Genomic DNA, 23,094 nt, shown 5'->3' on the forward strand with positions numbered 1-23,094 from the left:
GGACCGGAGCCGGGAGGTGGGGGGGGATCCTTTTTGGAGAAGCTCCGTTTCCCCGCGGGTTGTAGCTAATATAAAGTGTCCAGACATCCCGATTTTTAACAATTTGGGACTTTTTTAAAACGCCGCGGGACGCGGGACAAATTGTTTTAAAATCGGGACTGTCCCGCCCAAAGCGGGACGCCTGGTCACCTTAAAAAAGGATGTGACCCCATGAACCCTGCAGGCCCTCGGCTGTAGGGAAGGCTGTGCGGGACCCCAGGGTGCGGCTGGGTCGGCGGTAGCCTGGGTGCTGTGGGCGGAGAGTGATCCAGCCGCGGGGACCCAGCCCCGGGGGCGGCGGGGACACGCCTGGAGGAGCACAAGCTCACCTGGCGCACCTGGCCCCACCGGTTCGCGCGCTTCCGCGCGGGGGCTGGCCGGTCCCGCCCCCCGACCAATGGGGGCGCGGAGGCCCGCTGAGGCGGGCGCCCATTGGGCAGGCGGGCGCGGCGGCCGGCGCGGATTGGGCGCGGGCGGCCGGGGCGGGGCGGCGCGGCGGGCACCTTAGTCCCCGGCCGGCGGGCGGCGCTCGGCGCTCGGCTCCGCGGGCGGCGCGGCGGGCGGAAGTGGCGACGCTGGCGTCCCAGGAGGCGGCGGCGGGCGGGAGTGACGGCCCCGGCGCGGACGGCGGCGGCCGGGGGGGCGGCGTGGACGCCCGCGGCGCCGGCTGGGGCATCACCGCCGGCCTCGACCCCGAAATGGCGCTGCTGGCCGAGCACCTGCTGAAGCCGCTGCCCGCGGACAAGCAGATCGAGACCGGGCCCTTCCTGGAGGCGGTGTCCCACCTGCCGCCCTTCTTCGGTGAGTCCTCCTCCTCCGAGGATCCCCACCGCCCTGCCGGGTCCTGATCCCGGGCCGGGCCCCCTTTCTCCACGCGCCCCACGCGCCCTGTCCGGCCGCTCACCTTCTCCCCCTCATGCCGCACCCTCCCCGCTCTCCCCGGGGTCCCCAACCCTCCATCTCCCCCACACCCCCGTCTCTCCCGGACACCTCACAGTCCGCCGTACCCACCGGGGGACCCCATGCTCCACTCCCCACTTCCCCGAACACCCTTCTCTCCTCCAGACCCCGATTCCGCAGCCCTCCATCTCCCCGGAGCCTCCGACCGCTTCTCCCTCACATTCCTCTACCCCCACCCCGTCATTCCCTCCCTTTTAGAACGCTGTCACCTCCCTCCCTTTTCCTTAACTTCTCCCAGCCTCTCCCGCGGGGACCTGTGAACCCTCATCCCTCAGCTTGCCCCCATTCCAGACCAAAGACCCCCACCCCTTCTCCCCCTCTCCTCTCCCCCCTCCCGCTTCCTCCCCCTACACACACACACACACACACACACACACACACTCCAAGGCAGGGGCTGGGCAGGGTGAGGAGGGGCTTTTTGAAAACGAGTCACAAAACTGGAAGCCCCCTTTCCAGGGGAACCGCCTGAAGTTTTTTCTCATTCAGAACAGAGGTCGGGACTGGGGTGGGGGCTGCCTTGTGGGGTGATGTCAGACACTGGGTGCTCGGTGGGCTGTGAGAGACCCCTCCCCCAGCTGACCACCCAGGAAGGTCTCAGCGCTGGGAGGCAGTCCCTATGCTGGAAGGCCAGGCTCCTTCCTCCTCCCGCAGCCCAGCCCAGGCCTGGATGGAAAATGGGAAACAGAAGACAGTGCCCTTTGCGGTCAGGTCCTGGCACAGGGGGTAACCCGAGCCCGGCTTTCTTCTCTCCCTCCGGACCTGCCCTGTGCCCTGACCTGGGAGGTCACTTGGTGACCTGGGAGGACACCAGTGCCCAGGGCAGAGTCCACTGAACCCGACAACCGACAGAACCTTAGCACTGAGACTGCCGAGATTTGGCTCCGGGTGGGGACCAGGGCTCACTGGGGGCAGTAGTTCCCACAGTGGCGTGAGCCCTGGGGTGGTTGTGGTTGCCTGGAGTTGTGTCCTTCACCTCCGGGGCCTCAGTGTCCCCATCTGTGAAATGGGGGTGCTGACCTCCAGGGGGAGCGGCGGTAGATGAAATGGTATATGTAAGGCGTGTGGCCTTGGTGCCAAGGAGATCTTAGCTGGGTGGGTGGGGTGTTATTGTTTAAGTCCCTGGATCCAGTTTATATAGTAAGGAGGCGATCAATCAATGTTTGAACCAGGCTAATGGCCCTGTTTGTGTGGTCCCCAGACCCGTGTCCATTGCTGCCTCCCCCGTGTCAGGACCGTGCCTGGCACACGGCAGGTGCTCCGCTGGAGCCCGCTCTCTTCCTGTCAGCACCCAGGGCTGCCGGAGCCCCGTGTCTCCTGGCCGAGGTTCGGGAGGTGACTTAGTTCTTGGGACGCCCCCACCTGGCTCTGTGGCCGTTGGCAGGCAGCAGCCGCCCGGACAGGACCCAGCACCCGCTGAAGCTCGTGGTCCCACCTGCCCTGGGCCCAGTGGTGGCCGGGCCGGGGAGCACCTGAGGCCTCTCCCCCCTTCCCTCTGCGAGGCCGCCCCTCAGTCTGCGCGCGGGGGTCCCCTCCGTGGGTGCGATCACCCGGCTGGTTCCAGAGGGAAGGGGCGGGTGGTGGCAGTCTGAGCCAGCAGGGAGCTGCTGCCAGGCCTGAAGAGCACCCCCCACTCCCCAGTCTCAAAGGACCCTTGTCCTGGCTGCGAGTCACATGCAGTGCGTCCGTCTGTGCACAGAAGCGCCATTTACACAGAAGCCGGGGGCCGGCCTCGGAGAATGCTCAGCATCCAAAGAGCGCCGGTCCGCTGTGAGCCCTCCCTCTTCTGGGGAGGACTTCTCCTGAGGTGCTCCCCCGGCGGCCTTTCTCTAGGCTCCGGGGTCGAGGCAGACCGCAGTCGGTTCTGACTCAGGGGCTCTGTCTGGTCCCCGGGCGGTCTGGGTGGCGGGTGTCTCCGGACGGAGGCGGTCTGGGGGATGGACGCCAGAAGGCAGGAAGGCAGAAGGCCGTGGCCGCTCCCTCCCAGCCGGGGTGTCTGTGTGGCGCTGCTGACCTCGGGGCTGTGATGGGGCTCCTGGCTTTGTAAGGTGTTAACAGCCGCCCTGACCTCGGCTACTTGATGCCGGTAGTACCTCTACCTGAGTCGTGACAACCAAAAATACCTGTGAGGAGCCAGAATCGCCCCTGGGTGAGAGCCATTGCTCTCGATATCGATATAGCTTTGGGCTGAAAGCTGTGTTTCTAAAAAGTATCTAGTTTTGCAAGGGAGATCTGTCTCTCGAAGGAAAATTGAGCCAGCAGACATGGTCAGCAGGACGCGCCCTGTCTTTTATTGAGCACCTACTATGTGCTCGGCGTTCCGGGCGGAGCGGTTCCCTCAGTCCTCGTGCGGCCTTGTGAGGAGGGCTTTTTAAGGAGAGAATCTCTGCCGACATTTCAGAGTGTTTGGTTTCCCCCCAGTCCCCTTGTTTGTCGATCTCCAGGGGAGAATGCACCAGCTGCTTCTCCACTAACACTGCAGCGTGGCCATCTTTCCACGTCAGTCATCTTTTTCATGGCGGCCGAGCATTCCCTCCTCTGACTGTGGCCACAGTTCATTCCACCAGCCCCTGCTGTTGGAATTATCTCTGATTTTCAGAAGTGAAGTCCCCAGAGCAGCCGTATTTCTGAAGCACCGGGGGTGCAGCCGGTGACGGGGTTGGTGGGCGGATGCCGGTCCTCCGGGCACAGGTCAGAGGGACTTAGAGCATCCCAGGCCAGCCCTTCCTCCGTATCTCCAGCTGAATCGCTCCCGCCAGCTTGTCCATCTTTCTCCTCCTTGACCCCGTAATCGGATCTCATCTCGGACGATCAGCTTGCACCTGACTTCCGTGAGGCCTGCTCGCTCCTCTTTTAGGTCAGTTTTCCAGCTGTTCCAGGGCACTGCCCATTGGCGGGCAGAGGAAGGGGAGAGAGGAAGTGAGAGACTTAGATGCCATTTAGTCTTGCTACCCTCTGGCTAGAAGCCTCAATGGCTCCCTATTGCCCCGACTTGAAACCTGTGTTGCAGCCATTCCCCACCTATGGTCAAGGCCATCCGTGGATGGAGCCCGGCGCACCGCATCTCCAGCCCGCCGCCTGCATTCGCCTGGCTGGGTCTCCTCATCCTCAGCCGTCAGCTGGGGCCCTCCCCCAGGGAGTCCTCCCGAAGCCCAGCCTCCCAGGCGCTGTCACGTGCAGAGTTGGAGCTATTTCAGTGCCTGGTTTCCGAGCAAAGGCCTTTCGTTCCACTTCCACTTTTTCCTGGGTTCTTCCTAAAAGTGTTTTTGCTTTTCCCTTTCTAAATAATAATACATGACCAAATTATAATACATCATCCATAGCCTAGACCTACGGCAGACATTATTAATCGATCACAATACAGTTTTCCCCTTCAAGTCCAGATACAGATTTCTTACTTTCTTTTTTTTCTTTTCTTTTTTTTTTTATAGTATGTTTCTTTATTAATTTCAGAGAGGAAGGGAAAAAGACAGAAACACAGAAATACAGAAACATCATTGATGAGAGAGGATCATTGATCGTCTGCCTCCTGCACACCCCCAGCTGGGGATCAAGCCCGCAACCCAGGCCTGTGCCCCTGGCTGGAATCGAACCTGGGACCCCTCAGTCACAGGCTAATGCTCTATCCACTGAGCCAAGCCGGCTAGGGCTTTTCTTTTTTAAAATATATTTTTATTGATTTCAGAGAGGAAGGGAGTGGGAGAGAGAGATAGAAACATCAATGATGAAAGAATTAATGATCGGGTTCCTCCTGCACGTCCCCCCCCCCCCCCCCCGCCCCCGCCGGGGATTGAGCCCATGACCTGGGCGTGTGCCCTGACCAAGAATCAAATCGTGACCTGGTTCATAGGCCATTGGAGTTGATGCATGCGAGGACACCTGTTAGCTCCCACTGTTCAGGGAGAAACCGGAGATGCAGGAGCTGAAGGTGATGTGTTTGACCTCTCAGTTTTTGAGATCGGAATTGCAGGAGCGTTTTTCTTCATTCAGGCCTCTTGGCTTAATTAAATGGATTCCCATTGAATTGGTCGGTCCAGGTATCTGGCAACCAATTAGTCCTAGAATAATCCCCCAAAGAATGGTTTTCCACCCCTTTGGTTCATGCTTGCTCTGTTTAGGGGGACCCATGGCAGCCCGAAAGCACACCATCATCTTACCTTACAGTCAGGAAACAGGCCAGAGAGGTTAGGGGACTTGCCCAGGGTCACACAGCTGTGAGTGACCGCAGAGCCAGACCAGACCCCCGGCCTCTGGACTCCTGTGAGTGCTGTGCCCTGTGCCTGCCTGCCGCCCTGCCTTCCGTCTGGCAGAGGAGGAGACCCCGTGGAGCCAGCCAGCTTGGTGACTGAACACTTGTCACCACTGTGACGTGTCCAACATGCTGGGAGCACAGACCAGACATGCAGGTTTCCTGAGGCGTGTGCTTCATAATTGGCCTGGGAGCTGGCCCCTCTCCTGCTGATTGGAATTCCGATGGGAGACCTGGGTGTGGAGTCCTCGGTGCGTGGGCTGAACCGACCGCATTTCCTTTAATTGGCACATTGCGTTAGCCCCTGGGAACCACCCAGCCGCACCCCTTGTCCGTGGGTAAGAAGTTCCCCCTGCCTGCCCTGGCCGGTTTGGCTAATGGATAGAGCGCCGCCCCATGGCCTGAAGGGTCCTAGGTTCGATTCCAGTCAAGTACATTCCTCAGTTGCAGGCTCCATCCCAACTCTGGTCAGGGTGCGTGCGGGCGGCAACCAATGGATGTGTCTCTCTCCCATTGATGCTTCTCTCTCTCTGCCTCTCCTCCTCCCTTCTACTCCCTCTGAAATAATCAATGGGAACATATCCCTGGGTGAGGATTAACAACAGAAAAGGAAGACGTTCCCAAGCTCCATTTTAACAAGCACCTTCCAGTGACATCTGTGCCATGCTTTGTTTTTAAATATATTTTATTGATTTTTTACAGAGAGGAAGGGAGAGAGATAGCTAGAAACGTCGATAGGAGAGAAACATCGACTAGCTGCCTCTTGCACACCCCCCACCAGGGATGTGCCCGCAACCAATGTCCATGCCCTTGACCGGATTGAACCCCGGACCTTTCCATCTGCAGACCGACGCTCTACCACTGAGCCAAACCGGTTTCGGCCATGCTTTGTTTTTAAATGTATACAAACGCCTGCTCATTGTACATAGAATATCCTGAGGAAGAGAAACCAGAGGACATTAGCCCTCTCTCTAGAGCAGGCCAGTCATCATTTCGGTTGGTGTTTGTTGAGAGCTGGAGGCTGGGAGTGGGCGCGGACCGCTGGGAGTGGGCGCGGACCGCTGCCGGGAGCGGGGACAGACTGCCGGGAGCGGGGACAGACCACTGGGAGCTGGGACAGACTGCTGGGAGCGGGGACAGACCGCTGGGAGCGGGGACAGACCGCTGGGAGCGGGTGCAGACCGCTGGGAGCGGGTGCAGACCGCCACTGGGAGCGGGGACAGACCGCCACTGGGAGCGGGGACAGACCACTCCTGGGATGGAGGCCGTGGGAGAAAAGTGGAGTTGTGCTGGGCGAAGACCCCAAGTGCACTTTGGTGATGCTGGAGCTGGCAGCTTGCTGCCATCAGCCGGAGGTGCCCTTGGCAGTGAGTGAGGTTCGCTGGCCTCTGGGAGCACCTGCTGTGTGCCCAATGCCACGTGGTGCTCCACGCTCAGGCTGAGCGGCAGCAGAGGAGAGGGCTGCTGCGGCCCCTGCGCCCGCCTGGCCGGCCCCTGTGCTCTCCTGGCTGGCCCCCGTGCTCTCCTGGCCGGCCCCTGTGCTCTCCTGGCCGGCCCCCTGTGCCCGCCTGGCCGGCCCCCTGTGCTCTCCTGGCCGGCCCCCTGTGCCCGCCTGGCCGGCCCCCTGTGCTCGCCTGGCCGGCCCCCTGTGCCCGCCTGGCCGGCCCCCTGTGCCCACCTGGCCGGCCCCTGTGCTCTCCTGGCCGGCCCCCGTGCCCGCCTGGCCGGCCCCCTGTGCCCGCCTGGCCGGCCCCCTGTGCCCGCCTGGCCGGCCCCTGTGCTCGCCTGGCCGGCCCCCTGTGCCCGCCTGGCCGGCCCCTGTGCTCTCCTGGCCGGCCCCCTGTGCCCGCCTGGCCGGCCCCTGTGCCTGCCTGGCCGGCCCCTGTGCCCGCCTGGCCGGCCCCCTGTGCCCGCCTGGCCGGCCCCCTGTGCCCGCCTGGCCGGCCCCTGTGCTCTCCTGGCCGGCCCCCTGTGCCCGCCTGGCCGGCCCCCTGTGCTCGCCTGGCCGGCCCCTGTGCTCGCCTGGCCGGCCCCCTGTGCCCGCCTTCCTGGCCCCCTGTGCCCGCCTGGCCGGCCCCTGTGCTCGCCTGGCCGGCCCCCTGTGCCCGCCTGGCCGGCCCCCGGTGCTCGCCTGGCCGGCCCCCTGTGCCCGCCTGGCCGGCCCCTGTGCCCGCCTGGCCGGCCCCTGTGCCCGCCTGGCCGGCCCCCTGTGCCCGCCTGGCCGGCCCCTGTGCTCTCCTGGCCGGCCCCCTGTGCCCGCCTGGCCGGCCCCTGTGCCCGCCTGGCCGGCCCCTGTGCCCGCCTGGCCGGCCCCCTGTGCCCGCCTGGCCGGCCCCCTGTGCCCGCCTGGCCGGCCCCTGTGCTCTCCTGGCCGGCCCCCTGTGCCCGCCTGGCCGGCCCCCTGTGCTCGCCTGGCCGGCCCCTGTGCTCGCCTGGCCGGCCCCCTGTGCCCGCCTTCCTGGCCCCCTGTGCCCGCCTGGCCGGCCCCTGTGCTCGCCTGGCCGGCCCCCTGTGCCCGCCTGGCCGGCCCCCGGTGCTCGCCTGGCCGGCCCCCTGTGCCCTCCTGGCCGGCCCCCTGTGCTCGCCTGGCCGGCCCCCTGTGCCCTCCTGGCCAGCCCCCTGTGCCCGCCTGGCCGGCCCCCCGTGCCCGCCTGGCCGGCCCCCCGTGCTCTCCTGGCTGGCCCCCCGTGCTCTCCTGGCCGGCCCCTGTGCTCTCCTGGCCGGCCCCTGTGCCCGCCTGGGCGGCCCCTGTGCTCGCCTGGCCGGCCCCCTGTGCTCTCCTGGCCGGGCCCCCCGTGCCCGCCTTCCCGGCCCCCTGTGCCCGCCTGGCCGGCCCCTGTGCCCGCCTGGCCGGTGGGGGAACCGCCATGGTGGGCTGGGTTGAAGTCTCAGTGGGAGAAGTCACTTGAACCTGGTCTGTTGTCCGGTGCGGTCTGTGCTCGAGCACCTGAGATGAACGGAGAGAAACGTGGGTGTGGGCATGACCTCAGCCCCTGACCTCAGCCTCTGACCTCAGCCCCTCACAGCCCCTGACCTCAGCCTCTGACCTCAGCCCCTCACAGCCCCTGACCTCAGCCAAACTGGGGTCCTGGTCCCCGTGGGGCCGGAGCTGTGTGTCCACGCCCTCCTCCGCTCCCACTTTCCGGGAAGCAGGGCCTCCCGGGGGGTGGGCGCCACCTCCTGAGTGATGTTGGCGCTCGGTGCCCAGAACCGCTCCATTTGTGCTCAGGGGGGACAGGCCTCGGTGTTAGACAGCCCCTTGCCACACAGCCCCGGGGAAGCAGCTTGCAGGAGGCGGCCTCTGGGTCTGTGACCAGCTGCCTGCTGAGCTGCCGGCTGCCGGGCCCGCTCTCCTCTGTCACAGCCAGTGGCAGCGTCTGCACCGTCCCCGTGACGGGGATCAGACCCCCGTGACCCTGGGCTGGGAGAGCCTGGTGCTGAGGCCAGGGCTGAGATCAGAGGCTGAGGTCAGGGGCTGTGAGGGGCTGAGGTCAGGGGCTGTGAGGGGCTGTGAGGGGCTGAGGTCCCAGGGGCTGTGAGGGGCTGAGGTCAGAGGCTGAGGTCCGGGGCTGTGAGGGGCTGAGGTCAGAGGCTGAGGTCAGGGGCTGTGAGGGGCTGAGGTCAGGAGCTGTGAGGGGCTGAGGTCAGGGGCTGTGAGGGGCTGAGGTCAGAGGCTGAGGTCAGGAGCTGTGAGGGGCTGAGGTCAGGGGCTGAGGTCAGGGGCTGAGGTCAGGGGCTGTGAGGGGCTGAGGTCCACGCTGCTTCTGGATGGAGAAGCAGGAGGGAAGCCACCTGCTAGCTCAGCGCCTGACCTCAGCCCCTACCTCTGTCCTCCCCTGTGGGTGCCTCAGAGGCAGAGGCCGGGGCTTGGGCACAGCCATGCGCCTGGCAGAGCAGAGGGGAGAGCCAGGGCCGCGCTGAATGGAACGGGAAGAATGCCCGTCAGGGGCTTGTAGAGACGGGCGTGACTCCTGTCCTAGCCGTGCAGTCCCTGTTTGGAGCGGTTCCGTGCGTCCAACATGGAGCCGGCCGACACCGCCTTTCCAGCCCTGATACTGGCCTCTTAGGAGGAACTGGCACCATCGCTGAGGGTCAGAGAGGTGAGGGGCCACAGGTCACACAGCTGGGACGTGGCCCCGGCCTGGAAGCCGCCGGCCCTGCAGCTGGGAGCCGCACCCGCCGGGGGCCGGGGGTCTCCAGACGGACAGGCCTCCGCTGTGCGGACAGGGCTTACCAGTGAGCTGGGTGGAACGGAAGGCTCTGGCCGTGGCTTTCATTATTTCAGTTTAAAGCCGGCCTGGGCCTGTTAACTCCTTTCGTTACCTTCTTCCAGTGCTACTTGTATCGGCCTTTTTAACTCCCTTTTAGTTGTTACGGTGTTAACTGTACCCGAGCGGATCAGCCCTCTCCAGGGTCCCATAAGCCCGCTCTGCTCTTCGGTCAGGCAGCCGGTCAGGCTCCTGCGCTGAGAAAGCATCACTTCCTGCTCCGCGGCCCCCAGGCTTCCTGTCCACTCTCCCCCACTCCCCACTCCTGCTCATTCTACTCAGACCGGCCCATCAGCCAGCGCCTCTCTCTCGCTCTGCCTCTCTGCCCTCCCGCCCGCTCTTTTTCTTAACCCCTGGAATCATACTTCTCTAGATTTCCTCTAAAGAAAAGCTTTGCCTGTTGAGAAAGATGAAAATGATGATATAACTTATGACAATAATAACCACAACAAGCATAACGAACCCCTTCTTTTTACTTGGACATCTTGGAGGCCAGAAACTGCGTGGCCCTTAATCTGTGCTCTCCGGTAACACCGCCCTGTGTGGTGGGCCCGGCTAACCTCTTTCTGTAACGAGGGCGCGGGCGCTCAGAGGGAGGTCCCTCCCAGGCCACAGCGGGCCGAGAGGGCATTTCCCACCGCCCTCCCCACGCAAGGCTGGTGTTTACCAAAAGGGGGGACTGGACAGAGGGAGTTGGCACGTCATGGAGGCGATTTTAAAGAAAAAAAAATATCTTTATTGACTTCAGAGAAGAAGGGAGAGAGAGAGAGAGAGAAACATCGATGATGAGAGAATCATCCATCGACTGCCTCATGCACACCTCCCACTGGGGGTCAAGCCCACCACCCAGGCATGTGCCCTTGACCAGAATGGAACCCGGGACCCTTCAGTCCACAGGCCGTCATTCTACCCACTGAGCCAAATTGGCCAGGGCTGGAGGCAGTTTTTGAAAGCAGCATTTTAGAATGTTTTGTGAACATGCCTTCCTCTTTAGATAGTGGAATTTGGAGGAGGCCTTGGTTCTAGGAATGTGGGCATCCTCAGGGCTTTGTCCTTCAAAATAGGCCTTATTGCAAACGGAGCCACGAGGTGCCACGTGCCCGCACACACACGCACACGTGGCGCCCCACCCACAGCACCCCCACACCCGCAGGTCATAAATGATTCACCTCCGCCAGCTGTAATCTGAGTGCCTCCCAGTGTGATCCCTGTAACCCAGGCCTGTGGAGATAACCTGCCCCCTGCCCCCATGTCTCACTGGAACCTCTGAGCAGCTATTGAGAAATAAACGTTGAATTTGAAATGGAGCCTCCCCTGGCCAGACTCCTAGCGGCGTGCCCGGCACCCGGGCCTTTGTGAACGAGTCTCGGGGGGTGGGCTTCGGTGCCCTATCCCGAGTCCCAGGCTGACCGGGAAGCTGCGTACGGTAAAAGCAGCCGCTCTGTGTCTGGAAGTGAAAATGTCCTGAGATGCAGGGTCAGGCCCGCCCACCCTCCCGCTGTGGAGACGCAGTCTGAGGGGCAGGCGTGGGGGTTTCCAGATGTGTGCGGTCCGGCTCAGAGCGTGATGGCCGGTGCTTCCCGCGCCGTCGCAGCCAGAAAGAGGAAATGAGTGACTGTGTGGCGGGTGGTGACTGCCCGCTCACGGGGAATTCCGCGCCCGGGCAATCGCGCCACCCGGACTGCAGCAGAGACCCGAGCAGGAAGCCGGTGGCCCTGTCCAGCGGGGCTGGCAGAGGTCGGAGCTGTCAGAGGTCGTCCACGATTCTCGCTGCTGCTGGTCTCACTCGTTTTCCAAGTCTCTAGCGGAATCCAAGCAGGAGGCACGCCTGCCACCTGTCAGAGGAGGCTTTACTTTATTTTTTATTAAATTTCTGGGTGACGTTGGTTAATAGAAGCATGTAGGTTTCAAGTGTACGTTTCTAAGGAGGAGTTTTTAAAAATGATGCAGCCTGGCCAGCGTGACTCAGGGGCTGAGCACTGACCTATGGACTAGGAGTCAGCTCGATTCCCAGTCAGGCATGTGCACGGCCGCGGGCTCCATCCCCAGTCAGGCACGTGCCCGGCCGTGGGCTCCATCCCCAGTGCTCCCCGGGCGTGCAGGAGGCAGGCAGCCCATCAGTCATTCTCTCTCAGGATTGATGTTTCTCTCTCTCCCCCTTCCTCTCTGAAATCAATACAAATATAATTTAAAAATGATGCAAAGCTCTACTAAGAACCCGAAGCCGTGCCGTGTGAAGCCATGCAGTGACATCGCCGGGCCACACTTTATCGGGGGCTCTGTTCGCCGTGGCCGTGTGTTCGCCGTGGCCGTGTGTTCGCCGTGGCCGTGTGTTCGCCGTGGCCGTGTGTTTGCCGTGGCCGTGTGTTCGCCGTGGCTGTGTGTTCTCCGAGGCCGTGTGTTCGCCGAGGCCGTGTGTTCGCCGTGGCCGTGTGTTCGCCGAGGCCGTGTGTTTGCTGTGGCCATGTGTTCGCCGTGGCCGTGTGTTCACCATGCCCCAGTTAGACACCCACAGGCCCTCCGGCACCAAAGCAGGGACTTCTGTTCCATTCCGCTGGGCTGCATAGAGAAGGCGATGGGGGCGTAGATTGATAGGTGGGAGAGAGTGGTTTTGGTTTTATTTAGCATTGAGACTGGGTCTCCATTTGCTCTGTGAATGGCCTGTCTGTCCGATGGCCTGGTGTTCTTACTGGGTTTGAGCTCTTTACGGTACCAGGGATGGGCTGTGGCCTGTGAGGCTTGTTACCCCACCAGCCCCTGGCCCGTCGGGGTGCCGTTTGGCTTTGCCTGGTGATGGGCTTCTCCACAGGACAGTTCTGGGTTTCTAATCAGATTTCCTGGTCTCTTTCTGCCTCTGGTGGAGTGGCGGCCTCAGAGAAACTGTGCCCCACAGACACGCTCCGGAGAACCCAGGGGCCTGCGCCTCTGAGCGCGGTTCTGTGGAGATGACGCATCCTATCTGGTTTTTCTTTTGTTTTCTGTTTTTACTCTGTTTCTTTTTGACACATCTTCCTCCTTCCTGGGGGTAAGAGGAGGATTAGGAAACCCTCCAAGCCCAGCCTCCTCCTTCCCTCCTCCCTCCTCCTTCCAGCCAGCTCTGGGCGGCTCTGGGTGGCATTTTAAAGGCCTGTTTTGCTGACAATAAAAAAAACAAGTCTGGGGAAACCAACCGTAGAACTGGTAAAACAAGAACGGCCACTGGGGCAGGGCGGCTCTGTGGGGAGGGAAGTGGGCAATTTGCTGGGGCTGGGCTCGGGGTCACACTATTGGGATGAGCATCGTCTCCGGCTTCCTGGCAGAGCCGCCTGCCCCTCCCCCCCCCCTTTGCTGACCTCACAGAGGGAGCACGCGGGAAGAGAGCCGAGGGAGCAGGGGGCCGGCCTCAGCTCCCGCGGGGTGACCCGGCAGGCCACGGCGTCTCCCAGCTCGGCAGCCTCGCCGGCGCCAAAGGCAAGCACAGGACCAGAACCTTCGGCCGGTCGTGCTGAGACAGGCTGCGCCCGGCTGCTCGGAGCACCTCCCGTGTGCACAGCGCCTCTGGGCTGTGGCGGGAGGGCTGAGCCCATCGTGGTTACGACCCCGTCCAGTCACATCAGAGCTGAGATTCGAACCCAGAACCGGCCGACTCTGGCGCTCTGCACCGCTTCCCCCAGTCACATGGCTCATGTGCCAATGCTCCCAGCTGACGTCACGTGCACATGTATGTGGACAGAGAGGTGCCTCCCTGTGGGCGACTTCCTCTGGGTCCCGCATGGAGGTGAATTCCGGGTACTTCCCTGCCCCCCCCGCCCCCTACCCACCCCGTCCTGCTCCCCTCCCAGCTCCGGAAACACAGTCAGTCCCCACATCCCCCACACACCTGGCAGAAGCTGTGTCCTGTGTGTGGCCGAGGCATAGTAACAGCCACTGGCTGGCTGGCCGGCTCCCGCGGGCCTGGTACACCCTGAGCCTCACAGCGCGCTGCCAGGAGAACAAAACCAAACGCCTTGCCCAGCCGGTTTGGTTTGGCTCAGTGGATAGAGCCTGCGGACTGAAGGGTCCCGGGTTCAATATGTACCCAGCTTGCGGGCTCGATCCCCAGTACTGGGTGTGCAGGAGGCAACTGATCCATGATTCACTCTCATCATTGATGTTTCTCTCTCTCTCCCTCTCCCTTCCTCTCTGAAATAAATAAAAACATAGTGAAAGAAAGAAAGAAAGAAAGGAAATCAGCAGGTAGCAGGCAGTCATGGTCGTGGCCGGGCCTGAGCACTGATGATGCACAGGTGGCGGCCCCCCACCCCCACTCCCCTCACAGCAGCCCCCGGGGAGCCCCACTGTGTCCTCACACAGGCAGGGGGGCAGAGGGCCAAGCCCCCGCCCCACCCCCCCCCCCCATTGCCTTGGCCGCCTTGATTGCACGGGTGTTGGGAACCAGTGCTTCGGGTCAGCCTGAACTGCCAGAAACTGCCCGGCAAGAGCTACGCCCCTAGATTCCCGTTTTCCACAATCTACTCACCATTCCTGCCACAGATGCCAGCTAAGCACCCACTGGGGTCCAGCTGGGTGCCAGCACCTGGGATGCAGCGGGCACCAAGGTGACCTGGTCCCCGCCCTCTCACAGCACAAGTCCATGGGACGCATGGCCCGCAAGCAGCTACACGTGTGACTGCTGTCGCCGTGACACCCTGTGGACTCGGAGAAAACGCAGGAGGAAGAAGTATGACTTTCATGAGCAGGAAACAACCCTGATACCTTTCCTGACATTTCATATAAACCTTTTTAACATACACCAAAATTGAAAGAGTTTTACAGTGAAGACTCCTACACCTGCTGCCTGGATTCTACCATAACTATCTTACTCCCCATCCGCCCGCCCACCGTCAGGACCCTGCGCTTCGGAGGGGAGAGGTGATGCCCTCGGCTGGAGCGGAGAGCAGCGCCCTCTGGAGGGCTGGTCCCCACCCAGCCGTCACCCCCGGCCCAGTCCCGGGCTGCACCGTCAAGAGGGGAATCGTCGCTGGCGGAGGCGATCCTGGCTCCCTTGGGTGATTGTTTATGTTTCTTATGGACTCCAGAGAGGAAGGGAGAGAAACATGGATGATGAGAGAGAATCATTGGCTGGCTGCCTCCTGCACGTCCCCTTCCGGGGATCGAGCCCGCACCCCGGGCCTGTGCTCTGACTGGGAATGGAACCGTCCCTGTGACCTCCTGGTTCAGAGGCCGACGCGCCACCTCAGCCCCTCGGGCCTGGCTCCCTTGCGTTCTGGAAGTGGATGCGCCGTCCTGTGGGAGCAGCAGTGAGCGTCTGAGGACATGTTCCTGGCCCAGCGGCCTGCACCCTCCCAGGCTGGCCTCTGCAGGATGAGGCCGGGGCATGTCAGGCGAGATCCAAGGCAGAGTCGCTGGTTCCCTCATGGCAGCTGGTTCCCTCACGGCAGCGCGTGGCAGGCCCGGCTCAGGGGCCAGAGTGCCAGGAGAGATGCTCAGCCCCCCGCAGCCCAGCACCTCGGGGCAGCTCCTCCGCCATCTGGGCAGGCGCCAGCGACAGTGTGTCTGCTCCCACAGGCCCGAGAGACGCCCGTCGCTGAGGGGAGAGGGCTCACCCTCAGCCTGAGGGCTCTGCGCCGAGCCCGGCCTGAGGGGATCAGGAGGCAGGAGAGGAGAGGTGTTCGGGGCGGGACCGAGTGTGAGGTGGGAGCTGGGTGACGCCTGTGGCGTTTGCTGGCCCGTGGGACGGACCTGGTTACAACCCAAAGTCACCGAAGTGATCAAAGTCCGCTCATTGGCGTGCGGGCCCTGAGCAAGGCCCCGCACGGTTTTTACTTCCAACACGAGCCTGTGAAGTGAGTGCGATGACTGCCTGTCCACCCTGGAGGAAGCCGAGCTCGCAGGCGAGGAGACGGCTCTGGGGGAGTGGTGGGGCCAGGAGTCAAGCTTAGTGTGTCTGGATCCCTAACCCACCCTCCTGCCATTTGGTGTGGATGTTCCAGAATGCTCCAGATGGCCGGCCAGGTGTGCATTCACCTTGGATGGAGTTTGGCCTGCAGACCTCCTCGCGCCATCCCTCTGCTCCCATGCAGTCAGTCGGTGTGCCCACCCAGGCCCTGCCCGGCCCGGGGCGAGGGGACCTGGGCACCCGTGTTTTCCTCCTGTGGGTCTGGTACCCACTGGGGCCTGCCAGGCATCTCTGTCCCTGGGCTGTGGGCTCCGCATGGGCAGGTGTGCGGAGGCTCTGAGGGTGAGTCCACACTGAGCTGCCCAGCGGAGAGCCGGCCATTCCCCGTCTGGTTCCTCGGTGCCAAGCCCGTAGCAGGGAGCTCTGACCTGGGCGTGGGGGGGTGCCTCTGATCCCCGTGCCAGCCTGCCAAGTGGGTCACAAAGGAGGGGAGGAGCAGGCGGGCCACAGGCTGCTCACATTTCACACGGAGCCTGGAGTTCCAGGCACGGCCGGTTTCCAGGCCTTCATCTGAGTAACTCACCTGTTTTAGGATGCAAGAAATGACAGATGCCTCCAGTTAAGAGCATCTTCTGGTTCCAAAGGGGACAAACTGTGTCTTGGAGGTGGACTGGTTTAAGTCTCCCTCGGAGCGCCTCTGCGGTCGGTTCTGTGGCTCCATTTGCTAGATGGGAAAGTTGAGGCGCGGAGGGAACGGGATGCACACCCACGCCAGAGCGTGCAGCGTAGGGCCAAGGCCACGTTCACGGTCTGTTACGTGACTGGTGCCGCTGCTGGCGCGTTCTCCTGGGCTTTTATGCAGAGTCTCATAACGTGGAGCCCCGTTTTTCCTTATGAGCAGGCGAGTGAGAAGGACTTTGACGAGCCTGGTCCCGCTCCTCCCACCTCATGATTCCCCGGTCTGCCTCCTGGCCTCCTGGTTAATTAGCGGTGACCCGCCTTGTTGGCCAGGAGGGGTTGCTGTCCAACGCGGTCGCCACGGGCACAGGTGGCTATTTACATTCAGAGGAGGGAGAGGTGCACGTTTCCGGCGCTCAGTGGCCGCGCGTGGCCTGCCTGGCAGATGCAGAGCGGGCCCACCATTGCAGGGTGTGGGAGACGCGGTTGTGGTGAGGAGGGTGCTGAGGACAGAAGGGGTTGCGTTTTAAAGGCTCTGACAAGTCCTGCAGCAGGAAAGTGGCCTCACCTGGAGCCCAGCACGCCAGGTTACCTGCCCAGGAGCCTTTTTAACACCTGAATCAGCTCTGCCTCTCCCTCCACACATCACCCCTCCTGTGCCGCCCCTCCTGTCCGCAGGCCTCCTCACCCCTGGGAATCTAACCTCTCTTCTCGTTTTCTCCCCAGATTGCCTCGGGTCCCCAGTGTTCACGCCCATCAAGGCGGACATCAGCGGTAACATCACGGTACGTGTTGGGCCGGCAGCTGCAGCCCTGGTCCCGCCTCCGGAATCTAAACCTGCCCGTCACGGCCGCTTCCTGCCGCAGGCTCCCAGCCAGAGGAGGGAAGGAGACCTGCAGGCCGGGCGTGGCCCTGGCTCCTCGGAGTCGGACTCAGGCTCTTGTGCAGTCCTGCCCCCTAGACCAAGCCCGAATGGGACCACAGGCGGAACCCACTGAGGCGGGACCTACTGGTTCCTATGTCCACTCCTCCAAATAACCAAACGCAGAAGTCTGTGGTGCCAGGAGTTCAGGGCACTGAGGGTCTTCCAGGGCCTGCTCTATCTCATCTCTTCATCCCAGCAGCCTTTGGGGCTGGCTCTGTGGTCATCCCCATTTTACCAGTTAGGAAGCTCAGAGAGGTTGAGGGACTCAGCTGAGGTCACACAGCAAGGACATGGCAGAAGTGCGATTCAGACCCACTCAGAGCCTTGTTTCCGGACATCTCTGAACCCTAAGAGCATATTCCGCTTGTCCACAGTGAAACTTCACACACGTGGTGTCTGAGGGCTGTCCGCTGTGGTTGGAGAATGTGGCCTCTGGCGCCAGCCTGTGCAGGCCCCCCTCAATGCCAGGCAGACAGGAACCTGCTGTGTCACCTTGGGCACCTCACTGCCCCTCTGAGCCTCAGTTTCCCCATCTGCAATGTGGGGTAATGACAGTGCCACATGAGGCTTGCTGTGAGCATCAGAGAAGGCAGGGCTCGGGGGTGGGGAGAGGGGTGGGGAGGAGGCTCAGGAAATGGGGAGTCTGGGGTTCCTGTCGCACAAGCCCCATCGCAGTTCTTGGCTCTGGTGGGAAGGAGAGCGAGGCTCTGTGAGTGCCCCCCCCCTCCCCCCCCCCCCCCCCCCCCCCCCCCGCCGTCCCCACAGCGTGCCGGCCGCTCGTCTGCGGGGACAGCTTTTCCAAGGAGAATCCCCGTGTGCTCCCTTTCAGAAAATCAAAGCTGTGTACAACACCGACCCGGCCAAGTTCCGGACCCTGCAGAACATCCTGGAGGCGGAGAAGGAGATGTACGGAGCCGAGTGGCCCAAAGTGGGGGCCACGCTGGCGCTGATGTGGCTGAAAAGGTGAGGAGCCGGGGTGGCGGGCTGTGCGGCTGAGTCCTGGGCCAGCCCTGCCCACTCTGCTGTGTCCTGAGGGCCCGCCCTGCCCTGGACAGCCACCCGCCCTGCCCGGCCCGCGGGCCGCCCTGGCGGGAGGGAGTCACTCCTTTCCCTCAGCTGTGCCCACGCTGGCTCGTGGCTGCGAACCAGCCCCGGGCGGAGGGCTCCTCGCGGCGTCGCTCCCGTCCCAGCAGGCTGCACACCGCTTGTGCTGAGCTCTTTAAAAATATATATATATTTTTATTGATTTCAGAGAGGAAGGGAGAGGGAGAGAGATAGATCAATGATGAGAGAATCATTGATGGCTGCCTCCTGCACGCCCCCTGCTGGGGATCGAGCCTGTAACCCGGCAAGTGCCCTGACCGAGAACTGAACCTCCTGGTTCCTGGGTTGATGCTCAGCCACGGAGCCGCGCCGGCGGGCGTGGTGCTGAGCTCGTTGGGCCAGGCCGCACGTCACGTGCTGAGCGTCAGGAGCCGTGTGACCCCAGCTCACCGAGGAGGCCGCGGGGGCTTCTGGGACCGAGCGGGAGATGGCCTCTCAGGGCGGGTCACGTGGTAGATTGTGGACAATGACAGCTTCTTGATAGGAATACAGCATCTCAAGGAGAAGGAACTATCCAATTTGCACAAATTCGTCCTGTGGTCTGGGGCAGTGGTCGGGAAACTGCGGCTCTGTTGACTAATGAGTTTGCCGACCATGGGTCTCGGGAACAGGGTATCCTGATGAGGCATTTGAACTTAGATGATCTTACCACAGAGTTGACAGTGCTCGCAGCCACTACACATCTTGTCCCCATAGCAAATACTTGAATCCACATATAGTTGTTCCTATTTTTTTTTTTAATAGATATGGAGAAGTTTGTTTGTTTTGTTTTGTTTTTTATATTTTATTGATTTTTCCCAGAGAGGAAGAGAGAGGGTTAGAGAGCTAGAAACATCGATGAGAGAGAATCATCGATCAACTGCCTCTTGCACACCCCCCACCAGGGATGTGCCCGCAACCAAGGTACATGCCCTACCCAGAATCGAACTCGGGACCTTTCAGTCTGCAGGCAGACGCTCTATCCACTGAGCCAAACCGGTCCCGGCTAGTTGTTCCTATTTTAAGACGAGGCCACTGAGGCTGAGAGAGGCCAGGCAGCTTGTGCTGCTCTCTACCGGCCACAGAATTCCCCGTTAGCTGTGCCAACACCGGAGCCTGCAGTGCCGTGAAGCCGGCGCCCTCCCTGCCCCACAGGTGTCCCAGAGCTGCTTCTCTCTGGGCCTGGAGCCAGGAGGGGTGCGCCTCCCCGTCTCTGCCCAGACCCCCTCAGCCAGTCCTCTTCCCCCACGCATGCGCTGCTTTGGTAAAATGGAGCACGAGGGTCTGCTTCCGGGAGGGGGTGGCGTGTGGCCATGGGGCAGGCGGCCTGTAGCTGACACCCGGCGGCTGTGTGAGGAGCTGGAATGCCCTCGGCCCACCCACCACCGCAGGCCCGGCTTTCTCAGGACGAAGCAGAGGGCGCTGCTGAGACCAGGAGGGGGGGTGTGCACGGGTGTGGGCAGAGCCGGCTGCGGGGGCGGGCACCTGCGTGTGCTGCCCATGGTGCCGCGAGCAGGAGGCCGGTGGAACGAGGACGGCCTCTTAGGGTCGCGGTCGGGCGGGTGATCCTGACGCAGGTGTCAGAGCTGGAGCGGAGGTCAGGGAGGCTCCCTGGGGACGGCGGCCAGGGCTGATGGGAGGTCCCAGGCAGAGCGGGCGAGGCCGAGGCGGGTGAGGCCGAGGCGGGAGAGGCTGGCGGGTCTGCAGCTCCGCGAGGAAACGGACAAGGCAGGCCCAGAGCCCACCTCCCAGAAGGGACACGTCCAGCAGCCACAGCTGGGCCTGGTGTGGACAAGGTGCTTGGGAGACGGGTGGTCACGTTACATGGAAGCCAGGTGTAAAGATAAAATGCTTTCGTGTGCACACACTCCGGCTCACAGCAGGTGCTTCACTCAGGGTAGTCGGCCTGCCCTGCCCGGAGCGGGCGTCCTAACGGCTGTGTCTCCTTCCTGGGCGCAGGGGCCTCCGCTTCATCCAGGTCTTCCTGCAGAGCATCTGCGACGGGGAGCGGGACGAGAGCCACCCCAACCTCATCCGCGTCAACGCCACCAAGGCCTACGAGATGGCGCTCAAGAAGTACCACGGCTGGATCGTGCAGAAGATCTTCCAGGTGAGCCGGAGCCCGCCTCGTCCGCCCCGGAGGCTCCCGGCTGGGGGCCCACCCTCGCCACGCCACGCCTTCCTGCCTGCGCTGTGGCCCTCCGAGCCTGCATCCGTCCGGGACTCAGGGAGGGTTCCCGGCTGGGGGGCCGCTGCGCTGAGGGCCTCCCTCAGGCACTGTGAGCGGCTCCGCCTCAGAGCCCCTCCGTGGCCACGCAGGTGTCACTCTAGATGCTATGGCCACGCACATGTCACACCAGATGCTAGTGACCACGCAGGTGTCACGCCAGATGCTCTGTGGCCACACAGGTGTCACACCAGATGCTCCGTGGCCACTCAGGTGTCAAGCTAGATGCTCGTTGCCACGCAGGTGTCGTGCTAGATGCTCCATGGCCACACAGGTGTCACGCTAGATGCTCGTGGCCACGCAGGTGTCGTGCTAGATGCTCCGTGACCACACAGGTGTCACGCCAAATGCTCTGTGGCCACGCAGGTGTCACGCCAGATGCTCGTGGCCACCCAGGTGTCACGCTAGATGCTCATGGCCAAGCAGGTGTCACGCCAGATGCTCCGTGGCCAGGCAGGTGTCATGCCAGATGCTCCGTGGCCAGGCAGGTGTCACGCCAGATGCTCGTGGCCACCCAGGTGTCACGCTAGATGCTCGTGGCCACGCAGGTGTCACGCTAGATGCTCGTGGCCACGCAGGTGTCACGCTAGATGCTCCGTGGCCACGCAGGTGTCACGCCAGATGCTCCGTGGCCACGCAGGTGTCACGCTAGATGCTTGTGGCCACGTAGGTGTCACGCCAGATGCTCCGTGGCCACGCAGGTGTTACTATTTCTTTTCATAATGACCGTTATTGTTTGTAATTTCCTCTCCCCATCAAACTCGTAGCCCTTCTGTCTGGTAGCATACTTTCCCCCCTGGCTCGGAAATTCTGTAAATTCCTGGTTCTCTGACACCTTTCCAAGGGTCAGGAGGCCCTAAAATTGAGGCAAGTGTCGCCTCCTAACGGACAAAAGAGGCCACGGATTGGCGGTCCGCTCCCTGCGCCGGAAGTGGGTTTTCCGGAGAAGCAGCTCACCTTGTCCGGAGCAGGCTCCCCCTGAGCTGAGCGCCTCCCGTGTGCCCGGCGCCACGCTGAGCACTTTGCACCCCTCCCTTAGTCCTCCCCAAGCCACCCAGTCGGCTGGGGGCCGGCCACCCATTTACAGATGATGAGCCGGAGGCCCAGAGCGGCTAAGTAATTTGTTCAAGGCTCTCAGCTAACCAGCGGCACAAGCTGGAGAACCCGGGTCTGTCTGTCCCCAGAGCTGGGGTCCGTCCTGCCGTCCCTCGCGGGGGTAGACCTGTCCCTTTCAGTCCACAGTCAGCACAGACCCTGCCCAGCACGGAGCCCCGTCGCCTGGCCCGGGGGGTCGCCCCCTAACACTGCCCCGTCCTCTCGCCCGCCAGGCAGCGCTCTATGCCGCGCCCTACAAGTCCGACTTCCTGAAGGCGCTCTCCAAGGGCCAGAACGTGACAGAGGAGGAGTGCCTGGAGAAGGTGCGCCTCTTCCTGGTCAACTACACGGCCACCATCGACGTCATCTACGAGATGTACACCAAGATGAACGCCGACCTCAACTACAAGGTGTAGGCGGCCCGGCTGGCACTCCCAGCAGAGCCAGACCACTGTGAACGGCCGCGGCCGCCCTGGCTGCGTCCCCCAGCGGCCCGCGGTCCGGCGGGGGCTGCGGGGGATGGCCCTGGTTTCTGAAAAGTCATTTTTGGGGTCTATCCTAACAGAGCAATAAATAACCACCCTACTTCTGAATCACCTCTAATTCCAGGCAGCAAGACCGGCTGCCTCCATCTCAGTGTGATAAAAACCAGTTAATGTTGCTAATACGTCAAGTCCTAGGGTTTCCCATCCCCATCCCCCTGTGTGGTACGTGACCCTGGGGAGCCCTGTCATACACCTCATCTTAAAAACGAGCATCTGGTGCAGTGATGTTTCGGATCATGTAAGGACCACGAGGAGTCTGATTGGAAATCACGGGATTTTTTAGCGCAGACCGCTGTGTGCCCTGTGGTTGCGCAGCCCAGCCTCACAGCGCTGTCAGCATAGACCCCTACTCTTTCCCACTGTCCTTTTCCAGACAGTTTTTTTATAGTTGAAAACAACCAGCAAGCCCTTGATGACCTTGACCAAGGGGACTTTATTTTAAAGCTATGAGGCATGAGTGACTGACCACAGATGACTGAATCTGCATTCTTCTGCCTAAGTATTTCCTTCAGGGACAGCTGCCCGCCTAAGAAACTACCTATCGTGTGTGCTCTCTCAGGGGGAGACCACGAGCCCCCGATGCCGAGACCAGGAAACACCTCGCTGCCTTAGCCGTCCCTCCTGGCACTCACAAGAGCTGTATTTTGAAAGTGTTGGGGCGAATAGAGGGACCCCCAAAGAATTCATGTGTGTTAAAAACCCAATGAGGAACAATTGGTGATTTTTATGCAAACATTAAATAATTCTTAATGAATAAATCTCTATTTTGGAATCACATCTATGTGCTGTGTTAGTTCCTGAGTCGTTTTCTTCCTGGGTTACAGGTTACCACGGGGGACCAACCAGGGACCTTTTCCTAGTGTTTGTCCTGCCTGGACAGGATAAGTGGGCGATGTATTCTCCACTTTCCCTCAGTCCCCACCAACCCCTGTTGCGTCCCCAATCCCATGATCAGTTGAAATTGCACTGTATATGGGTCGGTGCTGCTTACTGATACTAGGGTTAAATGGAGGGGCCATGTTCGTTTTACTAAATTCCCGCTCTCACAGAGCTGGTAGTCTAGTGGCAAGATGGCCCAGGGAATCAACAGTGATGCTATAGAGCGGCCAGTGCCTGAGGGACCTGGGGACACTGCTGAGGCCACACTCTG

At 61.9% G+C, this 23,094-nt stretch overlaps 1 protein-coding gene and 1 long non-coding RNA gene across 2 annotated transcripts; both read left to right on the forward strand.

The window, feature by feature from the left end:
* The first annotated feature begins 606 nt into the window (after nt 1–606).
* On the forward strand, nt 607–22,721 carry GLTP (glycolipid transfer protein). Its single transcript, XM_084867594.1, has 5 exons — nt 607–840; nt 16,796–16,854; nt 17,824–17,957; nt 20,037–20,187; nt 21,633–22,721. Exons 1-5 carry the CDS (start codon nt 738–740, stop codon nt 21,813–21,815), a joined length of 630 nt encoding a protein of 209 aa, XP_084723720.1. The 5' UTR covers nt 607–737; the 3' UTR covers nt 21,816–22,721.
* On the forward strand, nt 20,194–20,981 carry LOC311613568. Its single transcript, XR_014793478.1, has 3 exons — nt 20,194–20,396; nt 20,731–20,761; nt 20,883–20,981. It is a non-coding gene; the product is annotated as an uncharacterized lncRNA (long non-coding RNA).
* Nucleotides 22,722–23,094: the final 373 nt, after the last annotated feature.

The sequence above is a fragment of the Pipistrellus hanaki genome (genome assembly GCF_964339955.1).
Source record: "Pipistrellus hanaki genome assembly, chromosome: 19".
Taxonomy (NCBI): domain Eukaryota; kingdom Metazoa; phylum Chordata; class Mammalia; order Chiroptera; family Vespertilionidae; genus Pipistrellus; species Pipistrellus hanaki.